Here is a 27,597-nt window from a genome sequence, read left to right as displayed (position 1 = left end):
ATACCTTTCATGGGATTGTGTTTGGGGTCCTTAGGATCTAGGCAAAAACAGACACAGGCTTAAGTTCTTCTGTCATTTACTGAAAACCTGGTTTCGTCGCATTGCGGCGTTTCTTGTTATAAATACACATATATATTTATTGCGATCCAATGGCGGGTCGCTCACCGCCTCCTCCCTCCACAAAAAATAATCAAAAAAAAAAATCGAATCGAATTTTTCATATCAATATGGTCTGGGACAACTGCCGGAAAAGAGATATGGTCGACTTATGGACCTTCAAGGTCAATGTCGTGAAAACCTTAATATTATCTTCAGCTGAAAATCGGTTTTCGATCGATATATGAAAAACGGTCAGGCCTAGAGACCTTGAACTTGGTAGAGATCACTAAAACATGACCAGTACCTTAACTATTGTTATGTAAGTTGGTCAAAGGTCATCTGCTACTTTTTAGTCATGTTTCAAAAACATTTGCGACGTCTTTGATTCTTTGCCTCAAAATTAGTCTTGTGATCACCTCAAATGTATACAGGCAAGAGCTAGCTGACGTTGAGAAGGGACTGACGTTCCCGAAGACGGTGATAGCTGTGATAGGGAACACAGGAGTAGGAAAGTCCAGCCTGATGAATGCAGTGCTCGACCATGGCAATGTCCTGCCTACTTCCGGCATGCGGGCGTGTACAGCTGTCGTGGTAGAGGTTGTTCAGAACACAACTAGCAACAGTTTCGAGGCCGATATCGAGTTCCTAAAGAGCAAGGTATTTAAAGTATTTATTTTGATAAATTTTGGATTGTTTGTAACTCAAATAGACTGTCACCAAAGTAATAATTGCAATATGTCGAAATCATTTGGTGGAGGTTTACCATGCAATCTATTAAATTAATGCAACCATGTGTTTATATTTATTTACCAAATATAATCCTATTATTGATCAACTTATTATTTGATTGAGAACTGGCAACTGGTCAATTATCTTCTTATTTAGTTATGCATGTATATTCAAACTTTTAATGCAGGGCAATAAGAGCAAAAAGTAATGATGACGTTCAGGGATAGGAGCTTTCAACTTCAAACCACCATACGGTTGTAAATGGTGTTGTTTTTTGCTTGATATTTACATTTAAAATGGTGCGAAATTCCTTGAAGCTGGTATAAATGACGTTGGAAACAAGAGCCAAAGCCACTATAATCTTCTCTGAGCCCCTCATAATCGACGTAATTTACAGGATTTTCACGATTGGTATTTTTGATCTATTGTCATCCCTGATTTAAGGGAAAAAACACGAACGACTTTATTTGATGAAGATATATGCCATAACATGTGTTTGTCTGTTTCCTTATAAATGAACTAATTCTAACGGTAAAATGTGTTCTAGGAATGGTTTGACGAGCTAAAGTTACTGCTGAAAGAGTTACACGACGACACAAACAAGAATAATGATACGTACGCCTCCAGCTGCAAGGTGAAGGCCGTGTATGGTCGGATTGGCTCATTCAATATCCTGTCCGAAATAACCACCGTTACCAACATGCTCGGCAGCACTATTCACATCCAGGAAAATGACGTGAGTAAAATAATGAAGATGATGAAAATGCAAACCTAAAATGTCCAGTATACCTTCAGTGATTTGAAGTTGCGTGCAGTTGCGTGCAGTTGCGTGCACTTATCAAACCTCTTAATATGTTAAAACTAGTAACTTGTTCATCGACATTCACTGTATATTCTCGTACATGCCATCACATATTTCAGCCCGAGGAATTCCGCCTCCAAATAGAAAAGTACATTGCGAATCTGGACTCAGGTACCGGAGGTCAATACTGGCCGATAGTGAAGCACGTAATACTACGAATGCCCCATTGTGATGTGTGCAGTAGTGGAACCACACTGGTCGATCTGCCGGGGATGAAGGACTCGAATGCTGCCAGGGATAAGATAGCAAAAAATGTAAGGGAATCCATAATCAGAATTATAATAAGATATTGTTAATGTTTAATCACAAGACATGCTATGCGAGCTTTTGCTTCTAACATGATAGCAAGTATTTCAAAACAATGCAAGTTAAACTATATATTTTGACATATAAATCCATACGAAAATTAAACCCTTGCATATCATACTTTCCATATTCCTGAGTATTTATATTCTTTCTTATTCATTGCTAAGTGTCATGATCACTTCCAGTCACGACATTCAACAATTGAAAGGCCTTTCGTAAGTTTGAATGATCTACAAACAAAAACTAAAGTGAGGTCTCTTACAGTTCCTGAAGAACTGCACGGCAGTATGGGTTGTGTCCCGTATCCACTGAGCGATCGATGACAAGACGGCCAAAGACTTGCTAGAGGCGAATTTCCGGCGCCAGTTGCTCATGGATGGACTGTACGGCAGTATCGCCTTCATCTGCACCATGACTGATGACTTCATGCCCTCAGAAATCATCAGGTAGAACATACGAAATTAAAAGTACAATCAGTTGTAATAACAGGTTGCATGACTGTATACTAGCACCTTGTACATCTAAGAATTTTATAATTCAAATCACAAACTTGTGGCTGCATGTGCATTTAAGTAGATTGTTCATGTATTATCAATAACAAAACAACAACATTTTTTATCATAACAAAAAAAACATTTTTTATCAACAGGGATCAAAGTAAGACTTGCCTGAAAATACACGAGGGTTTGAATAAACAAAAATTGAGCATGCATGGGAGTTTTCATTTGCAGGTTTTATTGTTCTTTAATCAATTTTTCAAGGTCACTTAATCTTAAAGAGAAAACCAAAAAACATGAAGAAAACGTGAAAAACATGGAACATAAGAAGGCCGCTCTTGACAGTGAGATCGCTAACGTCAACAATGTTCTGCATGGACTCAGAAAGAGTATAGATGAGCAGAAAGATGAAGTCCAGGAACTGAAGGACAATCTGGCTAAGATTGACTCCCCGCTCAAAGCAGCAGAAGCGGAACAGGTACAGGTATGTATCACGTATGTGTAAATGTATATTATTATGAACTTAAGCTGATCCAGGTTGCATACTATTTGAAGATTCTGTATTCTGAATTTTAAGAGTTGTTTATTTTTAGATTCTTTCCTCTGTTTAATTCCTTTGGGATGAGACGAATATTGCTCTTACATGGGGAAGATGTGCGCATGTACTTTGAAAATTACATTACAGGTATTTTTTAATAGGCTAGCGCAATTGTACCTGCTGAAGTATATGGAAAAAGGTAGAACAAAGAGGCTCTTGATAGTGAACATTTAAAATTATAACTATTATGTACATCATATGTTGCTTTCAAAGTGCGGAGCAGGAGTATGAAGAGTTGATGACTTAGAAGGCACGCACTGATAAGGGAACATACACATGTTAAAAATGCATGTAGGTGACATTTATGATTCAGAGAGAGAAGAACAGCAGGCCCTTTAGGAGGATAAGGGGCGTTAACGACCAAAGGGAACAGTTGGAAGATCAATACATAATCAAGCTACATATGGTTGACTTTTATTTTTCAGAGTGAGGATCTGGAACTTATTCAGGAGCGTAAGGAAGAGTTGAAGACCAAGGATGCCCTGATCAGGGAAAAAGAGGACCAGAATAACGAACTGCTTCGCCAGAATCAGGAAGCCTATGAGAAGGTATTATAAATGTAGAGGTGTCATTTAAACATTAAACATTAAACAAATAGCTAGTATATAGCGCCCAAAACTAAGGCGGATAACATTATGTTGGGTCTTTAAAAAAGTCAGCGCCCGACTGTGCCTAATATTGCCGACTTAATAGTTTAATGGAGTAAAGATAAACTTTTCTTTTGCAAAAACCTTTTGAATATAAATAGTACAATGAATATAACAGGGACAAGCCAAACATTTAAACATAAACTTTGTTAAGGGGCACACGCTTTGGGTCCAAACGAAATTGAACGAGATACACTAACGAACAAACACCACATACACGCGCACAAACACAATACAAATACTACACATGCATCTGAAGAGCTTACCAATAAATGTTGAGAATACTTCCTTGAAAGGGTCTTTGAAACCCGAGTGTATTCGCACACGGGTCTACTGGGGGCTAACGCTAGTTTATAGTGATACAACACCATGGATCAACCGACTAACATAATATTATCTATGTATAGCTCTTAACAATGCAAGAACATCAATGAACTGGGTCTCGTTTGAACATATTGATCCTACAATAAGAGTAGTATATATAGCAAGACAGTATTGTTTTAAAAAATGTAAGTTCTTCGTCAGCTTTTTCGTATTAAAACAGATTGAAGCAACCGGAAAATGTATCTCTAAAGCAATACTAAATACAAGTACAATATAAATGTCATAGTAATTACAAGAACAGTTGATATTTGTTTGCATAATTACGGACCTTTTATCTCCAGAGAACGTCCCTGGAGAAAACAATTTCCCAAGAGAGGAAAAAGATAGCCACCATCTGCACCCTGGCTAGGAACAAAAGCTCTAGCTCACATATCAAACGAGGCTTCAAGGATGGTTTAAGAGTAGGTTAAATGTTGCTGTTTTTCTGATTGTTTAATGTTACGTAATTAGGCTAGAAAAATAAACAATATGTGACATTATGTTAGAAATGGATATCAAACGCAATTTATAAGAAAATAGTTACAGTATTCAGAACTATATGCCAAAATGCGTATAAATTGGTCAATGTTTATAATAAAATCTTCTTTTTACCAATCAAATCGTTTAAATGTCAAAATTAGCTTAACGGTAACCTGTGGACAACAATTTTGATACAAATGTCTGCTAATGATAAAAAGGTGATACATTTGTATGTTGTGACATGAAATTAGAAAAATTATATCTATTATTGTGACATAACTTGTCAGCATTGGATCGAAAGTTGTCAACATTTTGACCATTTATTGGTTTTGTTCATGGTTATTTGGACATTCTTAGGAACCTAAATCTATAACGCATGAGGTCACAGCTGACGATTTCCCATGGAAAACCCTGACATACTTACCTGAAAGCTTTCATTTTTATCAAAAGTGTTTTCTATTAGGTAGATGGGAAATGATAAGCCTTAATTTGTGAAAAAAATGACGTTAAAAACGAACTTTTGTACTATTACACCAAAAAGCGCGTGCGACGTTGATTACTGACGTCATAGAGCGCAGTTGTTTTTTATAACTAAAATTAGCGTGTTTTTTTACGATTATTTTTTTCAATTTTAATTTAAAGTCTTGCAGACATATATATTTGACTGCGCTTTATTGAAATGGCATAATATATTTTTCATAAACCATACAATAAATGAAATAAGAAGTGGCGCGTTCTTGCGCGTGACTCATCTTACATGGGGTATGTAAGATGGGTTTTTCCAGCACTGGTCACATGACCGGAAACACACGTCCTGTATGCAAGAAAGCACAGAGAGTGATGCTCTTGAGAGTGGGTGGCAAAATGGATAAAAGTTTAAGTTTAAGTTAATCTATTTAACATTATCAACTCTTCTATCTACCCTATCCAGGAGATGAAGGGTCTTGCGGGGATTTTGAAATCTGAAGACCCCGAGGAGGGAGATGACATATATGATGATGACAGCGCCGACGATGATCGGGACATTAGCAGCACTACTGACAACCTACGGGTATTCTGCTGCAGCTCCACTGAGTATCAGAAGATGACAAACCTGCTCGCCGATGATGGACCTCCGCAGGTGGGGAAACATGCTGAATATGCAATGTTTCTTGATAAATTTGGGGAAAGCTGTACGGATTCTTTTGAAATAAAGATAACGTAAGCAGACAATTTGATTAAGCGAATCGTAGTGAAGGAGCAAACGAACCAAAATACACAACCAATTGGAATTGTATACTTTCATCTTAAATTCCAGGTTTTCAGTGACTTGAAGGACACCCAGATTCCTGCCCTGCGGGACTACGTTCACGAGATGACGAACATCCAACAGCGTCAATCCTTGGAGAGGCTCATACACAACCTGGGCAGGCTCGTGTTTGACATGCACACCTACATCTCCGAGGGGTTGAACACGGTAAGGAAGACAAATGTTTGACATGCATGTCTACACCCCGGCGGGGGAAAACAGTAAGGCAGGCTCATTCTAGACCTGCACATCTGCACCTCGGAAAGGTTAAATGCGGTAAAGCAGACTCATGTTTGATGTGCATATCTACACCACGGATGGAAAAATACGGTTAGGTAGGCTCGTGTTTTACATGAACATCTACGCCTCCGAGGTGGTGGGGTAAAGCAGACTATTGTTTGACAAGGATATCTACACGTCGGAAGGGGTGGGTACGGTGAGGCAGATTCGTGTTTGACATGCAAATCTCCACACCAAAAGGGAGGAAATACGGTAAGATAGGCCCGTTTCAGACAAAAAGATCTACACCGTGAAGGAGGGAAATACGATAAGGTAGGCCCGTTTTTTTTCAGAAACATCTACACATTGGCGGAGGGAAATACGGTAAAGCAGGCACATGTTTGGCCTTAATTTCTTCAATTCTGAGTGGAGAAAAACGTGAAGACAAGCTTGGGTTCGAAAACAATAATACATCTCGTAAAAGGGAAATACGGTAAAGCAGGGTCGTGTTTTACATAAATATTTACACATTGGAGCAGGGAAATCCGGTTAGGTGGGCCCATGTTTGATATTAATATCTCCACTTTATAGGGGTGAAATACGGTCAGGCAGGTTCGCTTTGACATAATCATCTACGTCTTGTAGGAGGGAAATACGATAAGGCGTGCTCGTATTTGACATAAATAAAATAAACATTGTAAGAGGGAAAGACGGAAAGGCAAGCTCGTGTTTTACCTTAATATCTATTTCGGAGAGAAGAATAAGGGTAAAACAGGCTCATGTTCGAAATGCACATATACAAATTGTAAAGGGGGAAATACGGTAAACCAATCTTGTGTATGCCATGCACATCTACAACTCGGAGGAAGGTAAACGATAAGGCGGGCTCATAATTATTTAACATGCACGACTACACGAAGGGGTAAACACGGTAAGAAGGCGGGCTTGTGTTTGACATTCACGACTACACCACGAAGGCGGGAAATACAGTTAGGCGGGCTTGTTTTTGACATGCACGACTACACGACGAAGGGGGAGCACGGTAAGGCGGACTTGTGTTTCACATGCACGACTACACTAAGAAGGGGGGAAAGACGGTAAGGCGGGCTCGTGTTTGACATTCACGACTACACCTTAAAGAGGGAAAAAACAGTAAGGCGGGCTTGTTTTTGACATGGATGACTACACAACGAAGGGGAAGCACGGTTAGGCGGACTTGTGTTTCACATGCACGACTACACAAAGAAGGGCGGAAACACGGTAAGGCGGGCTTGTGTTTGACATTCACGACTACGCCACGAAGAGGGGAAACACGTTAAGGCGGCGTTTTATTTGACATGCAGAACTACACCACGAAGTGAGAACAAGGTAAGGCGGGCTTTTTGTTGACATGCACGACTACACCAAGAAGGGGGGAAACGGTAAGCGTCGTTTTATTTGACATGCAGAACTACACCACGAAGTGAGAACACGGTAAGTGGGGCTTGTGTTGGGCATTCACGACTACACCAGGGGGGGAAACACCGTAAGACGGCGTTTTATTTGGCATGCAGAACTACACCACGAAGTGAGTACACGGTAAGGCGGGCTCGTGTTCAACATGCACAACTACACCAAGAAGGGGGAACACGGTAAGGCGGGCTCGTGTTTAACATGCACAACTACACCACGAAGGGGGAACACGGTCAGGCGAGCTCATGTTTTACATGCACAACTACACCATGAAGGGATAAACACGGTACGGCGGGCTCATGTTTTACATGCACGACTACACCTAGAAAGAGGGAAACATAGGTAAGGTAGGCTAGTGTTTAACATGCACAACTACACCGCGAATGAGGACATACGGTAAGGCGGGCTCTTATTTAGCATGTTTAGAAGGCACAACTCTTCCACGCAGGAGGAAACATGGTAAGCCGCGCTTGATTTTGACATGCACAACTACACCATGAAAGGGGAACATGGTGAGGCGGGCATATGTTTAGCATGCATAACTACATCACGAACGGGGAACACGGTAAGGCGGGCTTGTGTTCTGTATGCACAATTACACTATAAAGGGGGAAACACGGTAAGGCGGGCTCCTGTTTAACATACATCAAAAAGAAGGGGGAACATGGTAAGGCGGGCTCGTGTTTAACAGACACCACGAAGGGGGACACGGTTAGGCCAAAAAAATTATTTCTGGTTCAGGAAACCCGACCGACCCTATTTTTTACCCGCCGACCCTAAACTTTTTTTTCGAAATCGCGGCCGAAAACCGCTATACTGCGTATTGAAAATTTTCTTTTCTGTAGTTATTGCTCTTTGGGTTAATAGAGCGCGTTTATATCGATCTTTGGGTTAATAGAGCGCACAACAATGGCGGCGCCCATGGCGTGTTCACCAGCCACTTTGATGGCCATAAAACTCCAAAAATGTGAACATGGAGCAGAGCGGCAGGTCATGAAAGCGGTCCAGCATGGTTGCACAGCTTCGGAAGTATTCGAGGAGCTCCATGGGCCAACCAACCCCAAACTGTTTGCCACCAAATATGAAGCCGCAACTAGTTTAGGCCCGGGCGGAACGTTTTGGCAGGTGAAATGTGCCTTCCTTTGCTTTTGAAAAAAAGATCGAATTTAATATTTGTATTTTTGATGTCTTTTAAAATTAATACCAGAAAGGTTCAGGTAGTTGATAAAGCCATAGGAGGTCAGATTTATTTAAAATAAATACTCAGCCAGTCAGATCTGTCATACCTGTATTTTACAGGCTGGGGAATTTTGCTGATCGTGGTATATCCTCCATCGGGGTATTATACCCCGACCAAGGCAGGCATGGCGAATGACCGTCGGACAATTGCCATTTCAAGTGATTTGGTCCGACGAATAATGAACTCTGCCGGTCCGAATGTCCGACACAAAATTTTATATCCGAATTTTGGTTTATCCGAAATTGCATCACTTCAAAAGTCAAATCGCCGTAAATACGTACATTGCTCTTGCTAAACTAGCTAATGCCTTATATGATTTTGTGCAACACCACTCACAATGTGCATTTGTTACAATGACAGAATTCACAAAAGAGATGTATTAAAGTGACTTATCTTTACAAGATATTTTAAACAAAATTGTCGACAGAAATCTTTAAAAAATGGAATTTTTATAAAATACTAGGTTGTACATGAATCTCTTTTGTGAACTCTTTGTGCAGGTTAGCATTGTACAGAGGGTGACTAAAAGGCATAGGGTACATAAACAGCAAGCATAGAAAAGGAAAATAATGTGAATAAACAAAGATGATACATGGTTAGATAGATTAGATAGATTTATTCGACATAAAAATTGCATATAACATAACAAATACAAATTTAAACATGTATAAACATATATAACATTTATGTCAAGGATAACACAAAAAAGAGTTAAAATAAAACCTTATTTCCATTGTGGTCCTTACAGATAATACAGGGTTGAAATGCTCTGTTATTATGTGGTTAAATGACTGCATTGCATTGAAACAAGCACACATTACAATACCACATGCTGGGAGTTACAAAGTGATCTGACTGCTCTGTGCATCGTCTACACATAGACAACATACGTCCAAAAAAAAAAAAAAAAAAAAAAAAAAATGGAAAAAATGCCTACCCTCCTAATTTTTTGGGACAACGTTTCCTGAACCAGACATATTTTTTTTTTGGCCTTAGGCGAACTTGTGTTTGAAATGCACCACGACGGGAAAATACGGTAAGGCGGCCTCGTGTTTAACACGCTCAACTACACGACAAAGTGGAACACACTGTAAGGCGGGCCCGTGTTTTACATGCACACTTACACTTCGAGGAGGGAAACTCAGTAAGGCGTGCTCGTGTTTAACATGCACAACAACGCTACAAAGGAAGAAATACGGTAAGGCGGGCTCGTGTTTTACATGCACATCTGCTCAACAAAAGGGAAACAGGGAAAAGCGGGCTTGTTTTTGACATGCACAACTTCACTACAAAGGGGGAACACGGTAAGGCGGGCTCTTGATTAATATGCTCAACTACACCACAAAGGGGAAAACATGTTTAACATGCACGACTACACCACAAAGGGGAGAACATTGTAAAGCGGGCTTGTGTTTGACATTCACAACTACATCACGAATGGGGAAACACGGTAAGGCGGGCTCGTTTTTAGCATGCTCAACTACACATCGGAGATGGAAACACGGTTAGGCGGCCTCGTGTTCGGCTAGCTAATTTACACATCATGCAGGGAAAAACGGGAAGGCAGGGTGAAAGGGGCACATCTACTCTTCCGAGGGTTAAAACGGCAAGGCGGGCTCATGTTCGACATACAAACCAACACGTGGAACGGTGAAAAACGGTTAGGCTTGCTCATGTTTGACATGCAAATCTACATCTCCGAGGGTTAAAAACGGTAAGGCGGGCTTATGTTCGACGTGCAAATCTACATCTCCGAGGGTTTAAAACGGTAAGGCGGGCTTATGTTCGACATGCACATTTACACCTGCGCGGGATAATATGGCAAGGCGAGCTAATGTTCGACATACATTTCTACACGTCCGAGGGTTAAAAACGGTAAATTGTCTCATGTACGACATGCACATCTACATCTCTGCGGGTTGTAACGGCAAAGCGGGCATATGTTCGACATACACATCTACATATCCGAGGATTGTAACGGTAAGGCGGCCTCATCTCCGAGGGTGTAAACGGCAAGGCGGGCTTATGTGCGACATGAACATCTACATCTCCGAGGTTTACAAACCGCAAGTAGGGCTCATATTCGACTTAAACATCTTCATCTCTTAGGATTAAATACTGCAAGGCAGGCTCATTTTCGATTAGCACATCAACAAGTTTAAGGGTTAAAACGTTAAGACGTGCTCATGTTCAACATTCACATCTACCGTAGGTATAATACGGTAAGGCTGGCTCTTGTTCGGCAGGTTTGTCTTCACGTTCGACGGTTAAAATTGTAAGGCTTATGTTCGACATGACATTTACAAGTTTGAGGGTAAAAACGGCAAGGCGGGCTCATGACCGACATGAACATCAATCCTTAGTAAGGTGAAATACGTTAAGGCAGGGTTCTGTTATTATTGTCTTGAGTTCAAAGTTTAAAATACGTCACTCAACTGCAAATTTCAGTTATTTTATTAAATAGCTCATATAATGGTTCCGATGATAAATGACAGTCTCAATTTTACCACTATCTAACAAATATAACTATAAATCTTAGAGTTTTGTATTTCGCTTTAGTCTGTCTAACACTAAGATATCATTGAAAATCCAGTTTGAAATGTTGAATATCTGCCACTGTCAAAGACAAAACTTAAAAAGTATTTTTTTTTGGTTGAACAATACCTTTTACCAGATTGCAAGAGGCGTGGAAGCTGCCGGGATTGCCATCAAAAAAGAGCTAGAGAGACTGGACACCAACCTAGGTACCGTGTTACAGAAGTTGACTACCGACATAGACCATATATTTGAAGGCAGTCTTAGACCAAAGATTGAGGAGGGAGCGTCCAGTGCTTCTGAGGAGGCTAACAATACATGTGCCAAGTGGGGTGCGCCAGTATGTAATAACTTTTTGTCGAGCGATACTCAAGATTCATAACTTTTGAAACAGCAGTTGATTCTTTCTGATAGAAATAAAAAGAAAATTTTTGAAAATAATGAGATCATGGATGAACAATATTTAAATTGAACCATTCTGCATTAAAGGTCATTTTAAACTAAATTGGACAACGAAGACATTTCTGATTTTAACAAAAGCGTGACAAACAAATTTTGTTTTCAGTATATTCGAGGTAAAACAAGGAACAGGGGTGAAGGAGGTCTGAGTTGTCCAACCTACCAAGCCACCACCCGTCGAGATGGGGTGTATAAATCACCCACATTTGGACCAGTTGATTTCAATGAGGACCTTGCTGCACCTATGTGTTGGAGCTTTGCCATTGTCTGGGGTGAGGCATTCAGGTTGGTGTTTACAAAGACTTTGAAATGTATCTTACTTGTCGACATCACTCTCTTATAAGAATATTATATCAGTTACCTAAGTTTAAACTGTATTTAATTTTCAACAATTTTGAATATTGTTGTATTTATTTTTACTAGGGATGGCATCGAGTAGTAAATTTGGTACTCGAGTACTCGAACAATATTTCGATCGAGTACTCGGGTACTCGATTACTCGGATAACTTGAATTGGTTTTCGGGAAAGACAAGTTTGTGTATACATGTATAGTTTATGTACTTTGTGCGTTGGTCGTAATATTTGCCATTTTCATCTTTAAATAAGACTGTCATTATGTACCTTAATAGTTAAATAAATAAAAAGAAAACAAATGTTGTTTCATGCTTTTAATATGTCCTTTTCTATTCATTTTATACATTCAATATAAATGCAAAGTAAAACTCGGATCATATTTAAGCGTTAAAATGATCGGGAATAACTCAATAGTGAACAATATTCAGAATTACAATGAACGAACATTATTAATAAATTTGTTTGGTTATTTACTCGATAAAATAATATCTAAACTGACCATTTTTCATACTGATATATTGTTGTTCACCTCATTAATATGAGTAATTCCTGAATTAAGATATACGCCAATCAATTGTTATAAGCATTGCAAAAATACGCCCATTTATGAATCATTGCTCGTAACTGTCGTTACTATTTTACTGGTCAACTTCCATTGTAAAATCTAAAAGTACATATAAACAATCAAACAAAGAGTGGTCTAATAAGGAATGTTTTGATGACAAACGAGAATTTAAGCGTCGGAGGAATATATATAATAGAAATAAGACTGACGATAATAGAACAAACTTTATTGCAGCGAGCTCTAGATATAATAAAACCAAAAAGAAGGCATTTATGAAATTTCGAAGAGAAGAAGGTATAAAGATAAATAACTTGGCGTCAAAAAATCCAAGACAGTTCTGGAAAAAAATAAAAGGGAGATCTCGCAAAACGAATGTACATGCGAATACTTTAACATCGGATGACCTGTATACTCATTTCAAAAACTTGGCCGGCGACGGCGTTTCGCATCCAAATAATACTCCGAGATACGCAGACCCTAACAGTTCTAACACGGCTCGAGATGTATTACTCGACACGGAAATAAATGAAACGGAAATAAGAAACGCCATTATGTCCCAAAATAATAATAAATATGCAGGCATTGATCAGATACCAGCCGAAATCTTTAAAGCGTCAATAGATATAATTCTTCCATTTATGAAATCATTGTATAATCATATATTTCTTAATCATGAATACCCTGCATCGTGGGGTAGGGGTATAATTGCACCCGTTTTCAAAAAAGGAGATACAAACGAGGCTAAAAACTATAGAGGTATCACCCTTATTAACATAATAGCTAAGATTTACTCGCAAATCCTACTTAACAGGTTAACCAAGTGGTCTGTACAAAATGAAAAACTTACAGAAAATCAATTTGGTTTCCAAAAGGGCAAATCAATCTCAGACTGTATATTTATTCTACATTCGATCATTATGAAGACTTTGAGTGAGAAGGAAAAATTATATTGTATGTTTATTGATTATCAGCAATTTTTTGACCGAATTGACCACACCTTTCTATGGCAGAAGTTGTTAACTGAAAATGTAAGCGACCACTTTGTTAAAGCTCTTCAAGCAATGTATAACTGTGTCAAATCGTGCGTCAGATACCAATCGTCGTTGTCTCCCTTCTTTGAAACGACCGGACTTGGTGTTAAACAGGGGGATCCCAGTTCGCCTCTTTTGGCAATGTTTTTCATTAATGACCTAATTAACAATATTAACTCAGATTTACCCGGAATAATTACTTTGGAAGATATCAAACTTTTTCTTCTATTCTATGCCGACGATATGGTGCTCTTTGCTAAATCTCCTGAAAGTCTTAGAAAAATGTTACACGACGTTGAAACCTACTGCAACGCTTGGGGACTAAAAAGAAATGTATCAAAAACTAAAGCTATGATATTCGAAAACGGGGGGGGGGGGGGGGCACGCATGTGAACTTGTATATCTACAATGAACCTATAGAAGTCGTTAATTCATTTAAATATTTGGGAATAAACCTTTTTAAGAACGACAATTTCAACAGGTCTCAAAAAATGATTGCAGAGCACGCATCGTTTTCTCTTATTAAGCTATACCAGATATTTAATACCGTTGAATTACCTATTCATCAAAAAGTAAAATTGTTTGATGTTTTAGTAGGCTCTATTCTGAATTTTTGCTCGGAAATATGGGGAATGAATCCCGCAACGGATATAGAAATGATTCATGTGAGGTTTTTGCGTTACATTTTGGGAGCTAAAAAATCGACGAATCTCAGTGCTTTGTACGGTGAATTAGGAAGGGTTCCTCTTTCTATTTACAGAAAAGTTAATTTAATTAAATATTGGAATAAGGTTATTTCACTTAAGGACAACAGTCTCGTTAAACGCACATATAAGCTACTACGAAGGGACGATTTCGACAATAAGACATACAAAAATAAAACTTGGGCTTCTCAAGTTAAAACTATTTTGAACGAGTACGGCTTCTCCGATATTTGGATAAATGAGTCTATAGATATTTACACACTAGAAGTAATTAAGAGGAGAATAATGGATACGTATTGCCAAAGCTGGTATTCTGAGATAAATAATTCGCCTAGACTAAGAACGTATGCTATTTTTAAGCACACTTTTATACGAGAAAAATATTTAGATGTAATTCATGAATACAAATTCCGACATGCTTTAGCAAGATTTAGAATTTCCTCTCACAGATTGGGTATTGAGATTGGCAGGTATACCAACACGCCATTAAATGACCGAGTATGTACACTATGCAACATGAATCAGATAGAATCAGAATATCATTTTCTACTTGTCTGCCCAAAATATAGAAACCTAAGAGTTAATTTTTTTAAACCATACTACTGTCACTGGCCTTTTATTAACAAATTTGAAAATATTATGAATAGTAATCATAGAACAACAATATACAATTTGTCAAAATTTATTTTCTTTGCTACTCAGCGTAGACACTCTTTATTAAATTAAACGTCTTTTTATATTTATGATAATGCCTACAAATGTTTACTGTTAATGTTACTAACATTTATTCAATTGTCGCAGGATGTTATATCTTTCCTGTTTGTTTATACTCTTGAAAATTTTCAATGTACATGTACATGTACTTTTCTCCATTCACTGTTTGTTTTTGCTAAAAAGGTTGTATAATGTTTTCATGCAATAAACATATATATATATATATATATATATATATATATATATATATATATATATATATATATATATATATATATATCGTATGGTGAAAATTCTCTAATAGGTAAACAATACAATTGTGTAGGCGATGTACCTCTATCAAATCTTCGCTAATTGACACCAGTGCTATTTGCAAATTAGGGCCCTTTGTTGACAGTTTGCAACTTTCATAACAACTGTCAATTAATTTATTAGGGTCCATTGTGTACACAATGGGGATTAGAGGGACCGTACATTGTCGTCTTGGAAACGCGCGAGATCTGATACTTACGTCTGTAAATCATGTGTTTTGGTGAATTTTATAAAAAAAAGTACTCGAGTAGTGATTTGGTCCTCGGGTACTCGGTTGATTGATCGAGTACCCGGGTACTCGTTGCCATCCCTATTTTTTACTCCAGTAAGTCATTCTCGTTGAAACGAAGTTGCGCGAGAGTGTTGTCTTGTGTTGTTGGAAAAAACGGAGAACCCGGTGAAAGCCTACTTGTCCGACAAAGCTCATATGCGCCATGGTCGAATGATGTTAAATTTTGTTATGAATTTTAATGCCAATACCATCACACTGTAAAATTCATAAGAGAAGAAACAAGAGAGGCGATATGTATATCAAGGTTCATTGAAATATTTTTGAGTAATAGCCGACACGTGTTGGTAGACGTTTTGCAAGAGACAATACACACATATACACGCAATCATACTGAATTTTATAATTGTCGAGTTATTTAAGGGAAAAATGGCGTTTTGTCCGGAGCACTCTTGTCAGAATAAACAGTTAACTGCTTACAATAGCGTTTTTGTTCTTACAACTCAGTATTAAAGAATTTATGAAAAATGTTAACAATGTCAACATGAAATAAAAAACTGTAATTATTGCATGTTCGTTATATTGATAAGATCAGACCCTAGGTTATAACCTGTTATACATTTTGTAACATATTTATTAATGCCATTTTCAAGTGAGACGCTGTGGCGGGTGTTTGAGGTTCTGCAGAATGACATCCGGACCTGGATAAAGGACTCCACTTGCAAACTACAGAAGCAGCTCGAGTCACTTGGGATTTCAGTCATCCGTATTGACCGCCTCGCTAAGCAGGTCATTTGCTCTGCAAACAACAAGGTAGGCTGGCATTTTTTCTGTCTCCCAAAGGTTATTTAAGATAAGGAGAATTTGTTTATATTTAAAAAGCCTTATGTCTGGCATCTCAGTCAGTATTTTTGTGTGAGTGATGAGACTGTGATAATGCCAGAAAGAACGGTACCATACCTAAGAACTATGTTGCTTGTTACCATGTCCCAATAACCAAAGAATAGCAATAGTTATCAGACTAAGAATCAAGTAACAGAGAATAAATTAACAATTAAAGCTTTGACGAAGTAATTGAAACTCGGAAGTTTACTCACTACTTGTTTTTTAGAACTTGTTCAGAAGCTTAAAGTGTTCCAAGCAGCTCTGATTTTTCACCTTATCGTGTACTTTCCTTGTATTTTAAGCTGACGGAGATGGTAAGACACCTTAAGGACGTGGTCACGCCTCGACAGCGGGGCATTTCCCGAATTGTGACGCCACACATCCAGACAACGATGCTTGACGAGTATAAGCAGTGTGCAGCTGACTCCGGCAATGGGCTGTTTGGCCGCATGAAGAAGTACATGGCCGAGGGTATCGAAAACAAGCGGAGCTCCATGTTTGACGGGGCAAAACGGATGATCATGGACGAACTGATGAAACTGCGGGTAAACCTTGTAGTACCGTCTTTCGTAATTGTCTGAAAAGTAATTAATAGTGGAATAATTGAAGCTCTTGAAAGGTTATCAATTCCTTGAATGGGAAACGGCAAATAAACGAAAAGCTTGCATGCATAAAAGCAAAGACGTACAAGCATAAACAAGTCACTGCATTTTAACACTTAATTGTAATGAATATTGAGTAATGAAGTTTTCTTTCGAACGGCATTTGTTTACTCTTTAACTATTCGTACAGTTATATGATCACCAAGGCTCCTGACTCTGACATAGGTGGCGGTATGGGCCAATGATGATGATATTTAGCTCATCAGTTTTGCAAAGAAAAAAAATGTCGAAATATTTTAATAGCCTTGGTGTTAATGCATTAATATGTTTTTTGCGTTTTTTTGTTCCAGGCGGAACTATTTCAGCATGTGAAGGGTGTGAAAGACATCCTAATCACAGACATGAGGCGGGGCTTCGAACCTCTGTGGGAGGCCCCATCTACGTCATTGGTTGCGCGACAGGAATTTGCAAAAGGTGAGAACATTCTCAATTTTAGAAATGAACAGACAAAAACTGTTATGCAGAGATAGAATATTAGTTCGGACAAACGGACGCCGTGAAATTACCGCGCGATCAGCCCTATCTCTTGCATTAGCAATGTATACAGCGCACTGGTCTATAAAAGACTTACCCGTTGCTTTGAAGAAAACAATATACTGGCCGACGAACAAAATGGATATAGGAAAGACCGGTCGTGTGCAGACCACATTTTCAACCTTACCAGAATCATCAATAATAAAGCCAATGTGCTCACCGCCTTTATCGACCCGAAGAAGGCCTTTGATTTTGTGAACAGGGACTTGATGCTCTACATAATATTACTTCTGGGTATCAACGGTAACAAATATAACAGCAATAAGTCAATTTATAAGCGTATGGCGTCCACCATTAAAATTAACAACAAGTTGACATAATTGTTTGACTGCAAGTCTGGAGTACCTCAAGGAAATAATTTGTTGCCGACAATTATTGCCGCATTTGTTTAAAACCTTGTCAATGAAATCAATAACCTCGGCATTGGTGTGCAAGTTGGTGATCATCCTGTGACCATATTACTCTATAATGATGATACAGTGCTAATTGCCAACTCAGACAGAAACTTACAGACCTTGCTCAATACTCTTAACGTTTGGTGCAAGAATGGCGAGTCCTCATTAAAACAAAATGCATGCATTTCCGGCGTCCACGTTCGAGATAAAACAGACTTTCGTTTCCAGATCGGTGAGAACATGCTCGAAACTGTTTCTGAATAAAGAAATGTTGGAGAAATCTTGACAAACAAAGGTAACTTTGTATCTCACGCTGAAGCGCTTAGCCGCAGAACAGGAAGATCCCTAGGTAGCCTTATATGCAAAATACATAGCCTTAAAGACTTCGGCCTTAAATCATATGAAAAGTTATTTTACAGTTACTTCTCAAGTATTTGGGGGATTTAAAAATTACCAAGCCAGTGATAATGTTGAACACAGAGCAATACGTAACTTCTTGAGTACATCGTTTCGCTCCTACGGCTTCCATTTTCGGTGACATCGGATGGCTCCCTGTACAGTCGCGTAGAAAGATAAATATGTTCCGTTTTTGGAAAAGGCTCATACCTATGGACAGTAGTAGAATTATAAAAGTGGTGTTTGGAACTAAATATGATAACCCGCACACGAACAATTGGTGCAGTGCGGTAAAATCGAACATAATTGACCTTCAGTTTTCCAATCACTACAGCTTCGAATCTAGAAAAAACGCAACATTTTTAGTATAAGCGTTTGCTATTAAGAGACGCGGAATATGAGGACATGTTTAAAATAAGAATGAATCACACAACCTTTCTGATATGCTCACTGTATTGCAATGCCATATTAACGTATGAACTGTATTATGTATAATGATTGTGATCATAATTGTACATTTATAGCTAACATTGCATAACGGTGACATATAGGTGATCTCCTTTTGTCTTTATAAATCCATTAACTGATGTATATAACACATTTCACGGGATTTGTTTTACTTACTTACTTCCTTACTTGTTAGTTGAACTTTTAGTTAAGAAGTGTGCATTCAGTGCAAAATAGATGTATGACATATACATGTATACACTGCATAGTTTTCTTGAAATTTTAGTTTTAAATAAATAGCTAGGTTTTGAAACGTTCTATTTCAGTTCTCGATGAGATCACAGTCAAAATGCGAGACATTTACCGAGAAGCTGGTATTGCGAACACAGAAGATGGGAACAAAAACGCTGCCCCCACACAGGGCCACCTTGGTGGTGCTGCCCAGGGGTCCGGCAGTGTTACCACTGTTGCTAGGGTACAGGGGATTTCCACAGTTGCCAGACAATCAGAGTGGCCGACATACACGGATACAATTCACAAGAAGGAAGACACTTCGTATGGTAAAATGATTAATCGAAGAAAAACAGATATGGGATATTTGTGTTGATTTTGAGGAAAACATATTTTCATTTGTTATCATGGTGTACTTAAAACAGGTTTGTAAATTGATGTTGATATTGGCCCGAGTGGAGAAGTCCGCAATCTGCATTGACTTTATTGTGATGCTGTGAACATATGGCATAATTAATACTTCAAATACCATTTTACCCCACGCCCGTGTCCATAACACTCCACATTGAACAGGAAAATCACAGAACAGGTGATTAGTCATCAAAGCAATATATTACATTTGCTAATCACATATCATTGGCCAGTTAAAATGGTTATCTCAGGAGTATGACTTACCTACATTGAGTACTTAAAACGTTATGGATTGTCAGTGTTTAAATGGTTTGCATTGTTTCGTTTTGATATTATACAGTTTACACTTTGTTTCGCTAGAACATTTTTTAGATCTAATAAATATTGCATTTTATCTTTCTTTCCAGACATAGCAAGCACTGAGGCATCCCTTATGGCATTTGGACAACATACTCTGAATGACTTTTATGAAGATCCTATGGAAGACAGCCCCTTGGAGATTGTTAAATCTAGCCCAGCGTTCGTGTCACTATTACCTAAGATAGAACCCGATGAAACACCTACGTTTTCCGAACCACAAGCAAAGGTAATACCTATAATTACTTAGTCATGTTATCCAGTACACATAGGGGACATATTTCATGTATACCAGACCACTGTATTGAATCAGAATTGTAAGTGGGCCTGGCATTAATGCAGGCTCCGTAGTGAATAGAATAACTCAGGTGTATGGAAAAGCACCAGGTGCTATGTCTAGCATTCCTGTTGTAAATGAATTTAAGTCTGGTGGTAATAGCATACAGCAACAGAAAAGTAGTAATCCTGGTAAACAGAAGTATGCTTTCTAATGCAAGGTTCATAATGGACAACAGATCATTTTGCCCTGTGTCAAAGTGATAAATTGAATAGCGTAATTAACGACATCATTGTTTATTATTAAAAGTAAAATATTTGATTATATGCTTATATATTTAAATAAAACAAGTACAGCTGAAACAGTTGTCTTGCATCTTGTTAGAAATACAATAGATCACTCCCATATCCGTTTTAATTCCAGAACAGTAAAGATTTGAAAATTAACAAAGATGATGTTGTCAACGTTGTTCACTTTAACAAAGGTACCAATCCTTCATTACAGAAGTCAAAACAGGAGGAAAATCAGAGCACATACAACCAGGCTAGTCGCATTGCCCTATCAAGCCCTTGTTCGACCAGGACAATCATGTCTACAAAGATGAACTGTAGCCGATCTGCCCCAAGTGGAGGGAAAGGCAAGGAGCCGGGGAAGGGGAAAGGAAAGATGAGCAGCCTGTTACTCACCCAGACGAGTACGCCCATACAAACCACACCAACTACCACTGTGGTAACAGAACCACAAGACAGGTCCATACAAACTACACCAACTGTCACTGTGAAAACAGAACCACCAGTCACGGGATACTCCGCAAGGCCCAAAGAGCAAGTAAGTGTCGTAAGTGAATAATGCTATAAATATGAGATTGAATAATTGAACGTTCACAGATCTTTAACAAGTTATTCATGTTAAATCATAGTTTTTTGGTGGACATGCGTGATAGTAAGGTCAAAATAAAACACTTCTTATGCAATTTTTTTTTTTTTAAAACTGCATACTAAAACTTGGAAAAGGAAAACAAAAAACCAAAACGCTACAATCTTTCTTTTGCATTCTTTCAGTTGGAATGAGAGATTTCACATATGAGGAAAAAGAAAAAGAACTATGACACAGAACAGAAATACGAATCGTGAAGTGTCATTAAATGTATTGAAACTACTGAAGTTTGTGTGTGATATGCCACATTTGGCTATTGCAGGAAACAAAATACCCCTCGATTCGGATAGTATTATCGCTGTAAGGTCGTTATTTTCTTATCATTGTTTACAAAGTATAGTGCAGGCTAAGGGAAAACAATGTTCACGATACTCGGTTACTAAACGATACGTTGAGCAATTTATATTTGGTTTGTAACCTGCTGAAAGCTAAGAGATCAGATTTTTATAAATATCTTAAAATAACAAAACAAAATTTAGCTTCCTTTAATTCAGTGTAATTTTGTGTGACCAAGAAACCCTGAAAATGACCAAAAATGTAAAAATCAACAATTTAAAAAAATCATCTAAAAGGGCTCTTATCGTAACATATTTACACCTCAACTTCCATTCCTTAAATGAACTGCCTTTCGGCAATTGCGTTTATCAATCGATGAACGCAACATCTTCGGATAAGTTCGGATCGCAATTCATTGCATAACAATATACATGAAAAGAATTGATACTGTTATTGTTTTTATTGTGTTAGCAGGTCCCGTAAAATATAAATCAACATTTTAGAAAGTATTATTTTTTAATTTTTAAATGAATACTTGCCTTAAGTGTTTGAATTTTACGTTTAAAAGTTATTTCAAGTGGTTGATCTTTTCCCGCGTTATTGTGACGTCATTTGAAAAAATGCTTCCGGTTACAGTCGGGTCGTTCTATTTACAGAATGGGTAGGAAAGAGTTACTGAAAGGTTTTCTTAAATGAAATTAAAAGTATTTTTTCAACAATTATTGAATGAAATAATGAACTGTCGGTGTAAATACAAGTAATGAATTTCGGGCTTGATGTCATTATCGGGGATATGAACGCAATTTGGCTGGTTTAACTACGCGTGGAGTCCTTCGGACTCCACACACTTTGACCGGCCCAATTGCGTTCATACCCCGATAATGACACCAATCCCGCAATTCATTCCTTAAATATATGTTGGAGCATATATATATATGCCTTTAAACTGCTGTAAAACATAACCGATGTTTATATCTTCTGTCTATGCAAACATTTGAAAAAATGTATTTTTGGACCAGACACGTAGTATGCTTTTCGCTCTAACAAAACATATTTAATACATTCTGAGCATTTGACCACGATTTTTGAAAAATATATAAATTGTTCAAGATATTGCTTAGTATCCGAGTATAGTGTACATTCTTTCCATAAGCTTGTGCTATGTTTTGTAAAAATTGATAAGAAAACAACGAACCTAGAGCGATAATACAATCTGAATCGAGAGGTATTTTGCTTCCTGCAATAACAAAATGTGACGTCACAAATCACGTGGTATATTCACACTGTGTGTACGAGCTTAAGGTGGTCTTGTTCTTGTAAATCTGTTGCAAGCGCCACGTGGTTGGACAATTCATTACAATTGAAAGCTTGACCAGCAGAAGTAGTTCTTGAAAATATTACTTGCTGTTGATTTCACAAACTGCTTGTTGCAGTAATTGTTGATATATCTTTAGTGATCTTATCATTTTTGCTGACAATGTTATGATGTATATAAAAGAAAGAAATGATGTTTTTTTTGTGTATATCGCTTCTGCAACATTTTATGTTAAATGTGCTTTATTTGTATCACTACAATTTTTTGTTTTTTAATGAAGCTTTTTTATATTTTCTTTGAAAAAAACAATATTGAATGTACATGTGATTTAACCCACTTCTTACAATTGAATGAATGTGAAAACTTGGAAAGCAGACATGCCTTTCTTATATTAGTTTTATGGTTCCATTGATTTTATATACAATACTATAGCCAAACAGGTGAACTGATGTTTTGCAGTTATTTTTCAACTAGTATGTTTTATTACAATCGTTATTATACTTCTAATAGGATGTTGATTAGTTTTAGTTTTTACCATTTAAACTTTAGCATTAAATGAAATCACGTGATTTTTTTTCCAGTTAAAATCGGTTCTATTATTCTTCAGAAGTAGTGATTTTAACTGTTGAAAATATTTTTTTAGTTGTAGTTTACCAAAGTTCGGTTACTTTTCAAGATTGAATTGTTGTTTATTTTGCTCTTTAATCGTTACTTAGTATGTGGTATTAATTTGGTATATATTGTTGCTGCTTTGTCATATATAATTGTGTACTTTTGTGTTGCACATTAACCTTGTACCTGCCAAATACAAGAACGCTTCGAAAGACTCCTTATTAATTATTATTCACTTTAAATTGTTTGTTCTATAAATCGAAAGGCGTTCCATTTTGTACAAGTAGCTTAACATAACAAGTTCCATGTTAGTAAAGTAAGGCAATTTGAGTATAAATTTATTAATTCTAATCAATCTGTTGAAAATTAAATAGATAATATTATTAATAGTATCTTTATTAATAAAACTGTTTGGAAATGCATTCCGCAGTATTTCAAAAATATATAAAAACGCCCATTCGCAGTTTAATGTTTAATTATAAAGTCGTTAAACAGAACGACATATATGTGAGTACATCGACCTCCTGCGACTTAATCAGCGATTAATACTGCTACAATAAACTTGGTCATATAACTTATGGAGATTTTAAGTATGTACAAAATATCTGATATCAATTTTGATACTTCATTCTTAGAATATAGAGTTTTAAATACGTATCATTCTTCCAACATATTTAATGGAAGTGGCGTGTATTGATCAATACAGACAAAACCAAGAGAATCCACCTCCGAAATGGGCGGACATCCGCGACATCAGACGAATTGGTAATAAACTGAAAGAAGTTGTTGACACTTACAAATATCTGGGTCATCTTTCAATCTAAAGACGATTTTACAAACAAGGCAAACGCATTGGCGGAAGAGCCTATGGAAGCCTTATTCATAGCACTATTCATACTTTGTGATGTTATATTTGTATATATGTATGTGTATGATCATGATTGTATATAGCGCATGGCAAGTCAATAAATATATACTAACTTACCTACTTATATCACAATTACCCCTTAATTAATTACAGATACGAAATATTTACACAGGAAGTTTGTTTTTGTTTCAGCACACAACGCTGCTTATAGTATTGTTATTGTCTCTCAAGCATACTTTGTTAAGGCTCCCATTCATGACTAACAATGTACTCGTATTTACATTCCCAGCCAACTAATATAATTAAACACCATACTGAATCCTATGCTCAATTCCAAGTAATGCTGAATTCCTAGCCAACTAGTGTAATTAAACACCATACTGAATCCAATGCTCTATTCCTAGTAGTGTTGAAATCCTAGCCAACTAATGTAATTAAACACAATACTAAATCAAATGCTCAATTCCAAGTACTGTTGAATTCTGAGCCAACTAGTGTAATTGAACACCATGCTGAACCCAGTGCACAATTTCAAATAGTGTTGAATTCCTAGCCAAGTAGTGTAATTAGACACCATACTGAATCCAATGCTCAATTCCATGTAGTGTTGAATTCTGAGCCAACTAGTGTAACTAAACACCATACTGAATCCAATGCTCAATTCCAAGAAGTGTTGAATTCCTAGCCAAGTAGTTTAGTTAAACACCATACTGAATCCAATGCTCAATTCAATGTAGTGTTGAATTCCTAGCCAAGTAGTGTTATTAGACACCATACTGAATCCAATGCTCAATTCCATGTAGTGTTGAATTCTGAGCCAACAAGTGTAATTAAACACCATACTGAATCCAATGCTCAATTTCAAGAAGTGTTGAATTCCTAGCCAAGTAGTGTAATTAAACACCATACTGAATCCAATGCTCAATTCAATGTAGTGTTGAATTCTGAGCCAACTAGTGTAATTAGACACTATACTGAATCCAGTGCTCAATTCCAAGTTGTGTTGAATTCCTAGCCAAGTAGTGTAATTAAACACCATACTGAATCCAATGCTCAATTCCATGTAGTGTTGAATTCTGAGCCAACTAGTGTAACTAAACACCATACTGAATCCAATGCTCAATTCCAAGAAGTGTTGAATTCCTAGCCAAGTAGTGTAATTAAACACCATACTGAATCCAATGCTCAATTCCATGTAGTGTTGAATTCTGAGCCAACTAGTGTAATTAGACACCATACTGAATCCAATGCTCAATTCCAAGAAGTGTTGAATTCCTAGCCAACTAGTGTAATTAAGCACCATACTGAATCCAATGCTAAATTCCATGTAGTGTTGAATTCTTAGCCAACTAGAGTAATTAGACACCATACTGAATCCAATGCTCAATTCCAAGAAGTGGTGAATTCCTAGCCAACTAGTGTAATTAAACACCATACTGAATCCAATGCTCAATTCAATGTAGTGTTGAATTCCTAGCCAACTAGTTTAATTAAACGCCTACTGAATCTAATGCTCAATTCCAAGTTGTGATGAATTCCTAGCCAACTAGTGTAATTAAACAACATAATGAATCCAGTGCTCAATTCTAAGAAGTTTTGAATTCCTAGCCAACTAGTGTAATTAAACACCATACTGAATCCAATGCTCAATTACATGTAGTGTTGAATTCTAGGCCAACTAGTGTAATTAGACAACATACTGAATCCAATGCTCAATTCCAAGTAGTGTTGAATTCTTAGCCAACTAGTGTAATTAAACATCATACTGAATCCAGTGCTTAATTCCAAGAAGTGTTGAATTCCTAGACAACTAGTGTAATTAAACACCATACTGAATCCAATGCTCAATTCCAAGAACCGTTGAATAAAAATCATAAAAAAATCCCAATAATACCCTGGATCCGTCAAAATCACAATGTGCCATACAAATCGCGGTTTGAAGATAATTCAATCTCTTACTCAATTAAACAAGTTATGTTTTTGTGTTTTTTTCACTGCGATTTAATAGCGAGTTAAAACTATGGTAACCGATACTTAGAGAACACTGGAATAAACCTATTCTGGCCCATCAATAATAATTTAGACGTTGCTTGTAGTATTGAAAGTAAAAGGTTTGTCGCCCCATTAATAAAAACTTATGACCTTCCAACAATTTATATCTCTTGCCTCAACATTTTCTTATCAAATGAATACTTCATATTGAAAATAAAATACACTTGGGCGAGTAAAGATTTGATTCTTAGCAAAAATAATAAAAACGCATGTCTTCGTCATGTAGGAATACCTATTTGTGCTAACTACTAGTATACACATTTACTTGCCGACCTTTTTTATATTGTAATTTCTCAATATCAATAAATCTGATGATCTCGCTCTTGAATATTTTCAAACGAAATATACCTCTATTAAATAAAATTACATATATTAAACACATCTGATCAAGATGCTTCGTTATTAGATCTTCATCTTGAAATTACAGATGGGAAATAGCAGGACAAGCGGGATGATTTTAACTTACGGCTGTATTCCACTCTTGTTACGTCACGTCATAACAAGTATTGTAATGCGATGTTGAAATGACCTCATAAAACGAAATAGTGCGTCGTTAAAATGGCATTTATTATGAAAACATTTGGCTTTTAAGTGATCTAACCAGTAATGTATATAATAAAAGGGTTATTAGTACTGCGTTGTGATCCGGAATGTCGTATTCGACCCTATTTTATTCGCTAGACTATTTCCGAACGTGTGTGATTGTGATTCTGTTTTAAATTACTGACAGCTTAACAGCTAATACAAGGATAGAGATGTCATAAATTAAGGAAAACATTTTCAAAGTTATTCATTCAGCATAACGACGAACAAAGTTATTACAATTAATGTTTCAATTCGCCGATCGTTTGTAGAATTACTCATCCTTATTTCTATTGCAATTTTCTCAAAAAGTTTTAAATTTAATTTTAAAGTTCTACCTCAAGTAAGACTTACTGATCAGCTAAATCACTTTTTAATACTTATTTGAACCAACGTTATATTTAACGGTATTATTTTATATGGAACATGTCTGTTAGTATTTGAAAAAGAATCTCTTAGATATACCGTACATTTACTTTAGTTCGTGAAGCATCAACTTATCTGTAAACAGGCAGATCCAACGACAATCATGACGTCTTTCTTATAATACTTACGTTGTATATGGTAAACCGTTGACGGGGAGATCGCTTTAAAATGTTTCTGAACGAAAAATACAAACTTATGCAATTCATGGCATTTAAATACAGACTGAAATGTTTCCTGGCCACTGCAATGCC

The 27,597-nt window shown here is 37.1% G+C and overlaps 1 protein-coding gene across 1 annotated transcript; it reads left to right on the top strand.

The window, feature by feature from the left end:
- Positions 1-1,804: 1,804 nt before the first annotated feature.
- On the top strand, positions 1,805-24,402 carry LOC128243665 (uncharacterized). The gene is made up of 16 exons (XM_052961555.1): positions 1,805-1,944; positions 2,261-2,442; positions 2,758-2,977; positions 3,517-3,639; positions 4,404-4,523; positions 5,513-5,701; positions 5,879-6,037; positions 11,455-11,655; positions 11,881-12,059; positions 16,338-16,497; positions 16,872-17,114; positions 17,522-17,645; positions 19,330-19,563; positions 20,053-20,231; positions 20,784-21,107; positions 21,341-24,402. The coding sequence occupies exons 2-16, from the start codon at positions 2,369-2,371 to the stop codon at positions 21,347-21,349; spliced, it is 2,538 nt and encodes an 845-aa protein (XP_052817515.1). The 5' UTR covers positions 1,805-1,944; positions 2,261-2,368; the 3' UTR covers positions 21,350-24,402.
- Positions 24,403-27,597: the final 3,195 nt, after the last annotated feature.

The sequence above is a fragment of the Mya arenaria genome, chromosome 8, assembly GCF_026914265.1.
Source record: "Mya arenaria isolate MELC-2E11 chromosome 8, ASM2691426v1".
In the NCBI taxonomy this organism is placed as follows: Eukaryota; Metazoa; Mollusca; class Bivalvia; order Myida; family Myidae; genus Mya; species Mya arenaria.
Note: the sequence above shows the minus strand (reverse complement) of the source record. Positions and strands in the feature narration are given on the sequence as shown.

Bases quoted from the DNA above. Each gene is read 5' to 3' on its own strand.
- LOC128243665 (XM_052961555.1), top strand. From the start codon at position 2,369: ATGGATGGACTGTACGGCAGTATCGCCTTCATCTGCACCATGACTGAT. The intron at 16,498-16,871 runs GTAGGCTGGCAT...TTGTATTTTAAG, and splicing joins TTTGCTCTGCAAACAACAAG to CTGACGGAGATGGTAAGACA. The intron at 17,115-17,521 runs GTAAACCTTGTA...TTTTTGTTCCAG, and splicing joins ACGAACTGATGAAACTGCGG to GCGGAACTATTTCAGCATGT.